This window comes from Marmota flaviventris, chromosome 2, assembly GCF_047511675.1.
Source record: "Marmota flaviventris isolate mMarFla1 chromosome 2, mMarFla1.hap1, whole genome shotgun sequence".
In the NCBI taxonomy this organism is placed as follows: domain Eukaryota; kingdom Metazoa; phylum Chordata; class Mammalia; order Rodentia; family Sciuridae; genus Marmota; species Marmota flaviventris.
This window is the reverse complement of record NC_092499.1, coordinates 96,816,532-96,830,698: the sequence shown is the minus strand read 5'-3', so window position 1 is coordinate 96,830,698 and position 14,167 is coordinate 96,816,532. Positions and strand designations below refer to the sequence as shown.

At 44.5% G+C, this 14,167-nt stretch overlaps 1 protein-coding gene across 1 annotated transcript in view; it reads left to right on the top strand.

The window, feature by feature from the left end:
* The first annotated feature begins 8,230 nt into the window (after positions 1–8,230).
* Shc4 (SHC adaptor protein 4) overlaps positions 8,231–14,167 on the top strand; it is a 143,229-nt gene continuing 137,292 nt past the window's right edge. Inside the window, exon 1 of the mRNA XM_027924891.2 lies at positions 8,231–8,815. Coding sequence (XP_027780692.2) covers positions 8,231–8,815 — 585 coding nt within the window. The remainder of the gene's footprint in view (positions 8,816–14,167) is intronic.

The following is a 14,167-nucleotide window of genomic DNA, read 5'->3' as shown; positions in this document are numbered from 1 at the left end:
TTTTCTACTGCAGCCATAGCAAATTACCATCCATGTAGCTTTGAGGACACAAACTTATTATCTTCTTATGCTATAGTTTAGAGTAGAAGTCTCATACAGGTCTAAGTGGGCTGAAATCAAAGGGCAGGCTGGGTTGCATTCCTTTCTGCAGGCTGCAGGGAAGGATCCAAGGTCTTGCTCACTCAGGTGGTTAGTGGAATCGAGTCAGTGTTATGGTTTAGATGTTAGCTGTCACCCAAAAGCTACGTGTGACACAAAACAAGGTTTAGAGGTAAAATGATTGTGTTATGAGAGCCTTAACCCAATCAAGTGCATTAATCCCCTGGTAGTGATTAACTGGCAAGGTGTGGCTGAAAGAGGTGGATCCCTGGGAGCATGCCTTTGGGGTTTATATTTATTTTGCCCATGGAAAGGAGATCCTGATTCCCCCACCTTCCAGATGTGATGTCCTGAGCTGCTTTCCTCTGCCACATACTTCTGCATGATGTTCTGCTTCACCTTGGGCTCCAAGGAATAGAGCCAGCCTTCTATGCACTGAGACGTTCGAACCCGTGAACCCCCAAAATAAACTTTTCTTCCTCTAATTGTTCTTGTCAGGTCTTTTGGTCACAGCAGCAAAAAAAAAAAAAAAAAAAAAAAAAAAAAAAAGGAGACCCCTGTTCCTTTATTAGCTGTCAGCTGAGGGATTTTCCCAGTTTCTTCCTGGCCTCCTGCTTCCAACTTTGAGGCCAGAAACAGCAGGTTGAATTTTCTCATGCTTCAAATCTCCCCTTCTTTTTTTTTTCCTGCCTCAAATCTCCCAGCTCTTACTGCAGCTGGGAAATGTTGTCTGCTTTGAAGGACTCATGTGATTAGATTGCGTCCAATCAGATAGTCCACCATCTCAGGGTCTATAAGTTAAGGACATCTGCAGTATCTCTTTTGCCATGTTCCTGGGATTAGGGTATGGATGATTTTGAGGGCCTTTAATCTGCCTTCCATACAGCTATTGTTCTGACTTGAACTCAAGTCATTCTGATTACATTTGGATTCTTCCTACCAGGGTCCATAGTCCCCTGTCATAACTGGGCTTTATCTCATGTCTGGAGGGCCCCTCATCTCGTAGTCTTGTTCTTGCCACTGTATTTGTGTCAGATTAGTAATGCTTTGGGCTGTAAGTAACGGCAAACAGCTAAGATCTCCTTGAGCTCCTTGACTAAGTAGAAGTTTATTTTTCTCACATAACAACATGTCTGGAGGTGGTTGCTGGGCTCCGTTTAGTGATTCAGTGATGTCAAGCCTTTGGGCTGATAATTGTCGGTCTTTCTATCATGGTTGGAATGTGGCTGCAAGAGCTCCAGCTAGCACATCCACATTCAAGAGGGGAGGACATGGGGGATAGGCAGTGGGCTCCAGTTCTGTCTGCCTCTTTAATCAGGAAAGCAGATATCTTTCTGAAAGCCCCCATCAGACTTTCACTTGCCACCTCATGTGTTAGAACTAGGTCACATGTCCCATCCCATGCTATTATAAGGAGGTCTGAGAAAGTGAATCTTCTGCTTTTCCTGGTGGAGGTAGGTAAAGAAGCAGAAAATTGGAAATGAGGATTGGACCATCTGAGTTCCATTCTGGCCAGGATCCTGTCTTGGCTTTTTTTTTTTTTTTTTTTTAAAAAAAAAAAAAAAACAATTCACATTGGAATTGCCACCCTGCTCCTGAATCAGCTGCCTCCTGGTGATTGTGCTCAGACCCCCTGTCTGATCCCTACTCACTTTTCTGGCAGGATATTCCTGACCCCAACCATCTAGTTAAATTGCCATCTGCAGTGGCTGTGATATGCTTCCTGTCACTTTTTGCTGGCTCCTGGAAGCACCTAACCATCTTTCAGAGGTCAAGAGACTCCACCAGTCCCGGTTACCATGCAGAGGCAAGCTTTCATTTTGGTAGCACCTATTTTCCCATGGGTCTGTTTTAAACGCTGTGTGTGCACACTCACCCAGGGAAAAAAAGGGGGTGTGGGTGGTAGATTTAGGTCACATTGACCAAGGACATTCTTATCCTAACCTAGCTTTAAATTCTGAGTAGAAAATCTCCTGAAAATATCAACATGATATCAACATGATAGAGGTTACCATTGCCTACCATAATATGTAGTCTCCTCTTCTTCCCTAGTAACAGAACTGTGGTTTTATGTGCAATAGCCACACACCCAGACAAAAGATTTATTTATTCTCAGTTGAAGAAGACTTCTCTTACAACTAGGTACAGCCACGTAACTAAGTTCTGACTAAAGTGACATGAGTGGATGTTTCCTTACAGAGAGAGCATGTCCTTCTTTATTCTTTAATCTATTTTGCTATTTGGATTACTGATGAAATGGCTGGAAATCCATCAACCATCTTGGGATATGAAGAGGAAGGAATATGTTAGGGATGGCCAAGAGTTGACATTAGCCCTGTATTTCCCACCACCAGGTAAATAAACTTTGCATTTAAGCCACTATATTTTTAGATTTTTGTGTTATTTGCAACTGAACCATAAGTAATTACTGTGAGTAATTCATCTATTTTTTTTCTTCTGTGTGATATCTAATGCTTTACATGGCTCTGAAAGGTACAATATCTCATTTTCAACAGATGGAAAGATAGGCTTTTTTTTTCCTTCATTTCTAGGTGGTCATGGTTTCAGGAGAGCTAGTTCGGGCCAACAGCAGCCATCAGAGATGACCACCTAGCAGGACTGAAGACTGGAAAACAGAGAACATCCAGTTCAAGAGGCAAAGGAAAAGGTTGCTTCCAGAGTCAATAGTCAGTGACAAACCTGGAGCAAAATGGTCCTGCCTCCGCTTTTGTCAGATGAGACCCTGAGTCTCAGATTCAGCCCTTCTTCCCCATCTCACTTCCCCATTTTTTAAAAATCTTTATTTTATTTCTTTTTCTGTGGTGCTGAGGATCGAACCCGCACCTTGCACATGCTAGGCAAGCACTCTACCACTGAGCCACAACCCCAGCCCCCACTTCCCCAATCTTAAAATGGTGTTTTGGTCTCCATTGCAGAAGAGTAAAATATCCCACCTCAAATACATTTCCTTGGTATATTCTGAATTGTTTATTCAGAGAAATTATAGTCACAGGAATGGCTCTGAAAAGCTGTCCTTTTGTCAAAGAAATTGACATCTCTCTACACCAAAAAGTGTCAGATGCAGACAGAGCATTTCTTTTCTTTTAAGTTGTAGTTGGACACAGTATCTTTATTTTACTTATTTATTTATATGTGGTGCTGAGGATTGAACCCAGTGCCTCACATATGCAAGGAAAGTGCTCTACCACTGAGCCGCAGCCCCAGCCCCAGACAGAGCATTTCCATCTCATGTTCCCCTGTCTGCTTCAGAGGGACCTTTCCATGCACAAGAAGAGATCAGGGGTCTGACACCTGACCCAGACAGGTGGCTGTTCCCTGGGAGACTTCCTCTTCACACAAGGCCACCCTTGCTCACTGTATACATTGTCCTCCCTAGAAAAGAGGTAGATCAAGTTTTAGAATGATATGAAATAGGTGGGTAGTCACATTCCTGTGATAATCCCCCCAGACTCCCTCCTGTGACATGGCTTCCTTGAGAGGTGGGGGCAGATTTCTCTTTGCACTGTCAATCACTTTATATAAATATCGTTTCCAGGAGTTCTTCCCTCCTGAACTACAGCTTCAGCCACATTGCCACTGCTCACTGGTGGGCTCATCTTGCATATTGCTGGCTGGCCATGTGTGTAAGGATTCTCCATTGTAATGGAAATGCTGGTGGTGGGCTGGGGTGGCCTCTTTGTGCTATCGCATTCTGATGGCCCCTGTTCTACTTCATTCCAAAGTAGCAATCTGGCTACAGTCCTCCAGAGTAACTTCTGCTTTATTCTGCCTACACCTCCCCATACATTCCAATGCACCCTTCTTCCACCCCAAATTCCACACTAGATTAACTTCAAGCTCTGAGTGACATTGTGGGTTTTTTTGTTGTTGTTGTTGTTGTTGTTGTTTGTTTGTTTGTTTTGGGCCAGGTTCTCTTCTCTCCCACTACTCCTACCTGGCTAATTCTAGCAAGTCCCTGCCTGACCCACCTCAACCCACCAGAGCAGGCTGCCCCTTAGGAAACTGGTGTGCTGATTCACAGCAGGTACACAGGAGGGGCACATCTCAGAGCAAAGGAGGCACACCAGATAGCCTGAGTAATGCTGTCTCTGCCAAGGATGAGGATGTAAGGGGTTCATGGTTCTTTGGTCCTTTAATGACAATCACAGTTTTTCTTATCTGTGATTCATATTTTTCCTTATGAGGTATTTAGGGTGGATTTTCTTTAGGTCAGAGGTCCAAAGAGGAGAAGAGAGCAAAAACGAACATTTAGTGAACATGAAGCAGGAGTTAGGTCCTTGTAAACTCTGGACTGTAACACAGCGGTTAAGGGCCTGGGGTTGGAGTGAGTCAGTGCTCACATCTACCCAGATCTGCTAATTACTAGCTCTCTGACTTGGACAAGTCAGTGAATGATAAATAGCACCTGCTGCATGGAGTTGCTGGGAGGTTCACATATGAATTGCTTAGTTTGGGCCCAGCAGATATTATCTCTTACCAGGCTCATTTTACAGATAAGGAAACTGAGTGTCAGAAAACTGACTGAAAACCCTTCACCTACTCTATACCTCCTAAGCTCATGTTCTTTCTACTACACTATGCTGCTAGTACACACTGCTTGTGGGTAGTAGTCCAAGTACCAAAGTTTCTTGAGTCATTAAGTATCATCCTCACTTTGAGAGATTATCTTTGGGCTAAAAACACTTCCCCTGGAAATTGTGTGTGTGTATTGGTGGGGGTAGTGACAGGAAGAACAATAAGCAGGGGATATTCTGTTAGACCCCTCTGTCATTGATCTGTGAGGGCAGCATAAGGTTCTCAACAATCCAGGCACAGAGAGGTAAAGTAACTTTCTCAAGGTAGTACCTCATGAGATAGTCACTAGTGGCAGTGACCTCAAAGAACTCCCCAACTCTGTTTCTGCTCAATTGTGTCCCAGAGTCTTGGAAAACAGCAGGATGGTGTGGTCCTCAACATAGGCCCAGAACTTGGTCTTAGGCTCTCTGCTCCTGTGGGAGGCAGCAGAATGCAGAAGTTAGGACACTGGCTCTGCAGTGAGGCAGAGCTGCTGGAGGGGTCTTGGCATCATTGTTCAAAAGTGGGGAGACATGGACCAAGCATTCGTCTCAGCCTCATTTCCACATCTGTAAATGAACACAGTCACAGCCTCCAAGAGTTACAATTGGATAGGAATATAGGTGAACTGTCAGGTGTTTCATAAATAGTAGCTCTAATTCATATTATGTTTGTTATTACCTGTTGAAGAGGATGTTTTAATGTCCTGGAAGAAAAGCAAACCATCTACCTTGTATACCACCTACCTGGAATAGAAATCCACTTAATTAACAAGCATTCTCATGAGCTGTTGAGACATCTTTTCAGCCCTGTGTTTGGACTGAAAGCTGCCCAGCCATTCTGGCTGGCTGACTGGAGGCTTACCCCACTGCTCAGATGCAGATCTGAGCTCTTTCACTTTCATGAGCAGCCATGGCTGAGGTACCTAGGAGAATCAAGGTCTCCAAGGTTCCTGGGCAGTGACCTGCCTGCTTTCTTACTGTCCTGGTTCACCCACAGCTCTCCCAGAATTCCTTCTGAAGAATGGAGGTTGGTTTGGGCTCTGGAAGTCAATGAGTCCTACAAAAACAAAGTCCTCCATTAGGATTCACAACCAGCAGCCCTCTGGCCACTGTTCTCAGGCCCATATGATTGTTAGGAAAATGTTTCTTTGGACAAGGTTGGTTTTCTTGTTTTCCCCAATTTTGTGCCTTTTAATTGTTTAGGATGGTATAGGGTTAAGAATACCAGTTTTAGAGGGAGGAGCTTGGTTCCAGTAGTCTTTTAAAAATACTCTCTCTCCATCATGTACTTAAGTGAGGCAGCCATTCTCTGGAGCACTGTGCCAAGACCTCTCAGGGATTAGGATTGTCTCATAATCCCTCCTAATATCTCCATTAGATAGCTGCTCCTAACAGATGAGGACATCCAGGCACAGAGAGGTAAAGTAACTTTCTCAAGGCAGTACCTCATGAGATAGTCACTAGAGGCAGTGAGGAAGGAGCCTAGGGTAGGACAAGGCAGAGAAGGAAAAGACAGAAAAAGGAACAGGGAGGAATAAGAGATAACAATCTTATAGAGCCTATTTCCTAAGCCCCAGGGATATGACTTATTTACCTCTACCCTCAGCTTTGTCAGGAGGAGGTTTGGGGATGGATGAAGGTCAGCAAGGATTGGAAGGAAGATTCACAAAGATGCAGAAGGCGTTTGGGAGGATTGGGGTAGAGGTGGGGGGAGGACACTTAGCAGCAGACAAGATGCAAAAAGATTTATTCTTCCCGTGGAGGAGTAAGAAGCCCAAGAGGATGCCTTTCCCAAAGGGTCACCAGCAATCATCTAATTCCATACCTGTGTTTGCATTCCTGGTGAGCTCAGTCTATTAAAGTCGTTAATACCCATAAGCCTAATGCAGCCTGTGGTCAGTGAGACATCAAGGCACATCCCTGGTTCCCTTAGTTACTAGTTTGCTTTAATTTTTGAATTAATGAACAATTTCAGATACCAGAGCCTTGACCCACAGAGAAATGCAAGGTTTAGCCATTTTCTTATCTCTTCCACCAGGTGATTTTCATCCCCTCCCAGCCCTCAGCCCAGTGTCTCAGCACTTTCCTCTTCTCTGTTCCTGAAAGAACCTGCATTTCCTCTGCCCAGCTCCGGTCCTGGCTTCCTGTAGGCTAAGCCTCTTGCAGTTATCATCATGTCTTCAAATACATTTGATAGGTTCAGGAAGCTGCACCAGACGGAAGATGGAACCAGCAATCAATATTAAAAAAAAGGAACTATGTTTGTAAGAAAAATGCATCACTGGTTTCCAACAGGAGTTGTTTGTGTACCATATGCCCTAATATCCGGAACAATGTATCTAATCTTTATCTTTTGTGCTTGGATCTCCCCAGCCATCTCAACAAGAAAGAAAATAGATCTTTTAACCTGCTGTTACCAGCTTTCTGATATTCTATAGTAAAGACTGCCTTTCCTTTTAACCCATTCATTCATCAGACAGCACAAAATAAAACACACACCCCCCCCCCCCCCATCTATTTCTCCCGGCTACTAGTTTAGTATATTTATGGTGCATGAGTCATCGAGCTGCTGCCTGATTGGATAAAAACCAAGCACCCCTGAGACCGTCAGTCAATTACAGCTATTCTCAGCTTCATTCACAGATTTATTAGCTTGCACACACGGAGAGAAATTCATTCGGCAAAGTTCATTCATAAAAATTTCAACACTCTGCTTATCATTCTGCACATCTCAGCCTTCTGCTGCGAATGGGCTCCTGAAAGAAGCTCCAAGAGTCCGGGAGGGAGGGAAGCTCTGAGCCAGGGTGGGCAGGCTGGGAGGGAATCTGAGGAACACGGCGGGGTGGGGTGGGGGAGAATGGAGGGATCGGGAGTCAGTGAAACAATACGGAGCAGCGCCTGTCGCTAGTACTCCTGGCTTGTGGCCCAGAATGGGATGCAAGACCAGATCTTCCAAGAGAGGGCAGCCATCAGAATCAAAGAACCCAGACAGAAGGGCCTTTGACTCATATATACATTATATTTTTCCTCTTTAAATGAACAATCACTGGAACAGATAAAGGGTTAATAGGCCAGTCATTGCCCCGCCCTGTGGGAGCAGGTTTGAAAGTTCCTGTGAGCAGAAGGGGAGGCTGGGGGAAGGGGGGGGGGTGCGTGCTACATATTTCTGCTAGATTCCTGCAAGGCTAGAGATGCAGCTGGACCGGCTGGCCAGTGTTCTACTGGGTTCTGTTCGGAAGAGTTGGCGGTGAGGGATCCCTGTCGCTGGTAGCCTGGGTGCAGGCTTTCCCAGCAAGGAATCCGAGGCGAGAGCACCGGGCCCCTGCCTCGGTCAGGGAGGGACTGAAATCAGAGATGGGGAGGCGTTTCCCCCTGGGCTGTCATCCTTAAGCGTCCGGAGCCGAGGCGGGCAAGGGTTAGAGCAGAATTAGAGAGGTGGCTGCTACGGTTTGCGAATTGCACGGGGCGTTGAGGCATTTGATGTCCATACCGGTTATCTGCCAGACAACGAAGCGATTTATGCTACAATATCCTGTTTCAGCACTGCCAAGGCTATGCGAGAACGCGGCCAGGACAGCCTGGCAGGACTCGTGCTGTATGTAGGACTCTTTGGGCACCCCGGGATGCTGCACAGGGCCAAGTACAGCCGCTTTCGGAACGAGTCCATCACGTCTTTGGATGAAGGCAGTCCTGGAGTCTCTGTCGGGAACAAGGGCTCGCCGCAGCCACCCCACCCTGGTCTAGCACCTCACCTGCCGGCTGAAGATGCCACCTTGCCGACCCAGGAGAGCCCCACCCCACTGTGCACCTTGATCCCCCGCATGGCCAGTATGAAGCTGGCCAACCCTGCCACTTTATTGAGTCTGAAAAACTTTTGTCTGGGTACCAAAGAGGTGCCCCGGCTGAAGCTCCAAGAAAGCCAGGATCCGGATCCCAGTAGCCCGGCATCCCCTGAAAGCAGTCTGAATAAAATCGGGTCTGCACCTGCAAGGCAGCCGGACCTGTTGGGACACAGGGTGACCTCCTTAAGCCCTGATGCTTGCCCACTTCCTGGTCCTGGAGAACCAACCCCCAAAAGCAGGCAGGACAGACACTTTCTGCAGCCCCTGTTGGGGATGGGCATGAACTTCTGCGTGAGGGTAAGTCCATTTCCCTCTCTGCACTCCTGAGGACTCTGGGGGAAAGAGACATTTTCCCTGATTTCTGCAAGGGGCTGCACATTACCTGGCTGGGTTCCAGATTTGAACAAGACTTTGTGCAACTGGGCCAAGGGAGAGGGGAGCTGGCTTTACACATTTTCCAATAAATATCTGGCATGTATCAGAGTCAGAAAGACAACCTTTGGTTCAAGGGCATGAACTGGTGCAAACTTGTAGATAGTTGCTTGTGTAGGGACAACTTTTGATACAGACAGCTGAGGTGGCACCTTCTTGTCTCCATTGGACCTAACATTGTGGCAAAAAGAGTCAAGGATTTCAAATCTGAATAGTGATTGAGACTTGGTAGATTATAATGGCTGTTGTATTTTGGATGAATCCAATAGAAATTTCTGTTAAAGAGGAGCATGAGGTATATAAGGGAGCTTGAATTAGTTCTGAAAAAATTAATTCAACATTTAACAAACACTTCTCAAAATATGGCCGAGTCTCCAACCCTTGTGCTAGGAGGAGGTCTTAGCTCCTCCGTGCATATTTATTGCCTACACTGCAGCAAGTAGGCCTTGTCCATGGGCTACGTGCAAAATCAAGGCTCTCACTAGCCTTGCATCTGTCCTTGCCCAGTTAAGATCTGGCCCCTTGCCCTTTTAAAGCTTAGATCCCAATGAACACTTGTAAAATAATAAGAGAACAATGCTTACCTATTGATATCTAGTGTGATAATGCTGAGGGAATTCAGAAAAAGGGAAAGATGCTTGTGATCTGAGATTCATTCATGTGGTAAACCTTCAAGGGAAGGTGCATCTTGGAAAAAATATCATATCTAGAGGAGATTCCTGGAGGTGCAAGAATAGGAGCAAAGACATTGTGGTGGTGGCAGGGAACCCTACGTAGGACTTCCTTGAAGAGAAAGGAGGATGCTGGAAAGTGGAGATAGTGGGTGATAAAGAGAGTGGCTGGTATCACAGTGCTCAAACAAACATGAATAAAGACAAGTATAGATTCTGCTTAGTTTAGGGATGAGGGGCAGTTGTCTAAAGCTCTCCAATGCCAAATGAGAGGGTTGTAAACACTCTGAATGGTGAACAAGAACCCTCCCTGGTCTGTAGGCAAATCATGACTTGGTGGCAGTAGTTTTAAAAGATCAGACTATTGATTTATTGGACATGAATTGAAGCAGGGAAAAATTTGCGGCTGGAAGGCCAGTGAGAAATCTTGTTATTGCTTTTGTTTGTGAAGACTGAGGATGATTATTGTGAAGAGTGAAAAATTACTTTCAAATTTAAGTCATGGAATGACATTAGCAATGTCAATGAAAGAAAAGGAGTGAATTAGGGAGGGGGATTTGTGCTAAGTGTGCTTTTGAAAGATAACATTAAAATAATATTATCTAGTGGTGCTAATACATAGGTAGAGAGCAGAATAAGACTGGCACTAATGTGAGATTTTTGATCTAAAGGTATTGATTTGAGAACTACTGCAATAACTGGATCACAGACAGACAAGAGGGGATCTTGAGGAAGGCCAAATAATAAATTCTGGAAGGGTTGTAGAGGGAGCAGGCTCAGGGCATCCTCAACAGATGGGCACCTGCAACCTGAAAGATAAATGTATGGAGCACTCAGTTCTTGCCTTCCAGCACAGTGAGTGGCCCATATTGGAAACACTTTAATGTGTCTACTGAAAGTTCATTTGTCAAGCTTCAGTGCGTGCCAAATCCTCATAGGAAAACAAGTGACTCTCTTAACCCATGCTCTCTGCATCTGTCCTTCTGTGGCCTGCAGATCCTCTGCCCTCTGCTTCACCTTCCCTTCTGTCTTGTACCTCTTGCCACCTCCCCACACTCACACACCTGTACAGTTTTAAATGTGGAATAGTTGCTATGCAATCTCTATTTTCCCTGGGAAGTGATCTAGCTGGCATTTTAGGTTTTTAATGAGGTCACCAGCTGTCTTTTCATGACAGTGATAACTGACCCCAGGAAAAGTGCTGACCCCATGACCCAGATGCACACTAGATAATGCCAATAGCTGTGATGTGACTCCAGTTACTACCTCTCTTACAAAGTCACAATACATAGAAGAGCTTACTTGAATTTTTATACAATCCTAACTTTGCAATTTAGAAGGATCCTATTCACCAACTTATCAATATCAGTGCCTCTATGAGGAAACTGTACCCTAAAGAAGTAATTTTTAAGGCCACATGTTGAGTCCAAAGCAGATTGAGATTTGGAACCCAAGTCTCCCGTGTATCATTCTTGGTGCTCTTTCCCACAGGTTCTCATCCTGATCGATGTTCTTGTCCTAAGAATCCTTTTGAGACATGAACCCCTTTTTAAAAGCTGCAATGCCAACCTATTAATATACAGTGAAAAAATATCATACCAAGTGAACCACAATTGTGATCCATGTAACTCATCTGCAGGAAAAAGCACATAGGAAGATTTAAGTCAGTGCTTGCTTAATGATGATGTCTTTGGATCCAGAAGTCATGTTCTTAATGGCTAGTGGACTGGGCGGGAGGGGAGGGGCGGCAGAATTTTGTAGGCAAAATCTGCCTCATAGTCTAGTCTATATCCATGACATGTAACTGCTCCCCTCCCTGCCCAAACTTATTTGCCAACTCATCCACTCATTTATTCAACAAGTATGGACTGTGAAACAATTATGTGGTAAGAACTGTTCTAGTTTTTGTTCTGGGCATCCGTGAGCAAATCGGACCAGGTGTGAGCCCTAATGGAACTTTCATTCTAGTGCATGGAGTTGGGGCCTAATAAAACAAGAAAGTCGATTTTTCAGAGGGCAGTGAGTGCCACGGAGAGCAATGATGCAGGGTAAGTGAAATAGGCAGCACCTGGATGAAGAAGGCATATATTCCTTCTGGGTATAAAACCGGTAATGTTATAGCTTCTTTTCATTTTCTTGCATCTTTTCTCTTTGCAATAGGGACTGTACTTTTCATCTACTCTAAGTTAGCATTGACATTGGGTTAAATGTCTTTTTAGAAAAGGACTTCCATTGGTATTATGACATAAAATTAGTAACACAGTTAAGAAGCACTATGAATCCTAAGCACCTCCCACCTGCAGAGGGAGCAGGCTCAGGGCATCCTCAACAGATAGGCACCTGCAACCTGAGTAACTTTCATTTTTAAGCTTAGACTTTGAACCCCCTGAAGTCTCTCTGGAAAGACGTCCTGGCAAACCATTTTCTGAGAGATACCAAGCCAGGAATGAGACAGTCAGGCCCTGGTTTGGGCAAAGTAGTGAGGTGGCTGAAGTCCATTAAGTGGTGTCAAATGGTGACTTTCATTCTCATCATAAAAGTAAGTATTGTTTCTTAATGAGGTCTTCCCAAGGCACTTCAGTCATCAACAGTCACTCACTTAAAGGTCTCCAAGGTGCCCAACATAATCTGCAGTAAGTGTAGAAAATACATAATGTGATCAGCACTCTCACTCTAAAATGAGAGAATTTCCCTCTGTGTTCTTCAAAGTGTCTCCTATCATGAGTGTTTAATGACTCCAAGACTCCTTTTTTCACATGGGAGGTGTTTAAAATGTTTAGTTCCTTTTCCAACCACACCCCAACCCTGAACCTGCTTCAAAGACTAAATAAAGCAGAAGCAAAGAAACTGACTCTGACAGAGCTTCTCCAAGTAACCTCAGAGGTTCTCACAACAATGCTCTGAAGAAGACTGTATTCTCCAGGTCAGGACACTGACACCCCAAGGGTTTGGGATTTGCATTTACATTACAACTAGTAAGCAGTAGAGTGTGGATTCCTATCCAGGTTTGACTCCTGTGGTCTTATTCCTGCATTTCACCTACCTTTGAGCAAGACTGGAAGTTCATGAATGAAATAGTGTAGATGGAGAACCATACTAGGCAGGACAGCTTTGATGCAGAACCAGCCCATAGAACTTGGCATTTATTTGCACGATTCTATACTCTTCACTTCTACCCAACCATTTTCCCCAGACTGTATTAGTTTGCTATTGCTGCTATAACAAGTATCACAAACTGGGCAGCTTGCAACAACAGAAATTTATTTTCTCACAGTTCTGGAGGCGAGAAGTCCCAAGGCAAGGTATCAGCAGGGCCATGCTGTCTCTGAAGGCTCTAGGGGAGGAATCCTTCCTCACCTCTTCCAATTTCTGGTGGTTGTCAGCAGTTCTTGCTGTTTCCTAGCTTGTAGATGTATCACTTCATTCTCTTCTTGTCTTCACATAGCATTCTGCCTGTGTGTCCATGACCAAGTTTCTCTCTTCTTATAAGAACACTAGTCATTGGATTTGAGCCCATCCTAGTCAAACTTGACTCCATCTTAACTTGAATACATCTGCAAAAACCTATTTCCAAATGAGGTCACATTCACAGATTCTGGGGAGGTTAAGATCTGAACATATTTTTCCTGGGAGTTTTAGTTCAACACATAACAGTCCCCCAAAACATTTATTGCAATGTGTTTGCTTACATAGGTATCCTTGTGTTCATCAGCTTTGTGTGTAAATACAAATTTGTCTTGAGAGATTTTCTTACCTTCCTTTGTGAATATCACATTTACTCTGACAAATCACCTTGTTCTGTCTAGTGTTGTATCTTATTTCTGAACCAATAATCTTGTATTGTCAGTATTCTATTTTCAAGACTAGATATAGTTCACCAAACTAAAATGTTATGTCTACCTCAAATATCTTTTCCACAGGAGAGTGTAGGTCTAGAAGTCAGACAGGCTGGGTTAAAGCATGATGCTGACTGGCTGTGTGACCTTGGTGAGTCACTTCACCTCTTTGGGGTTTCATCTTCTCACATTTGAAATAAGAAGACTGAATAAAATGTTGTTTATTCTCTTGAGATTCCAAGCCTTCTTTTCCTCATGTCTGAAATCTCTTACTATTAGGATTTTTTTTTTTTTTTTTTTGGTTAGAAAGAGGTCTCTGGAAGAAATAATTTTTAGCATTATCTTGTGAACAGAGAGGATAAAGAATGTCCTTCAGTTACTCTTTGAGAAACACTGAGCTGGCTTCATTGTTAAGCCAGGAAGGGATGTGTTCTAATGGCATGGGTAAAGGTGGTAGATTTTAGAGGTGTGTGGAGAGGAGTCACATTGTGGAACAACACCCAGGTGTGGGACTCCAGGGAGTGGTGGAAGGTGGGCTAGTCTAGGGGAGGCCAGGGTTGGAAGAGGGGAGCGGTGGTGGCAGGTGTTATGGGAGTATGGCATTTCTCATGTGTTGGTCTACCAGAAGGACTGCAGGAGCAGCAGGAGTTAACCCTTCCCTGGTCTCTCTGGACAAAAGTGCTTAGAGAAAAAGGCCCTGCCAGACAGAC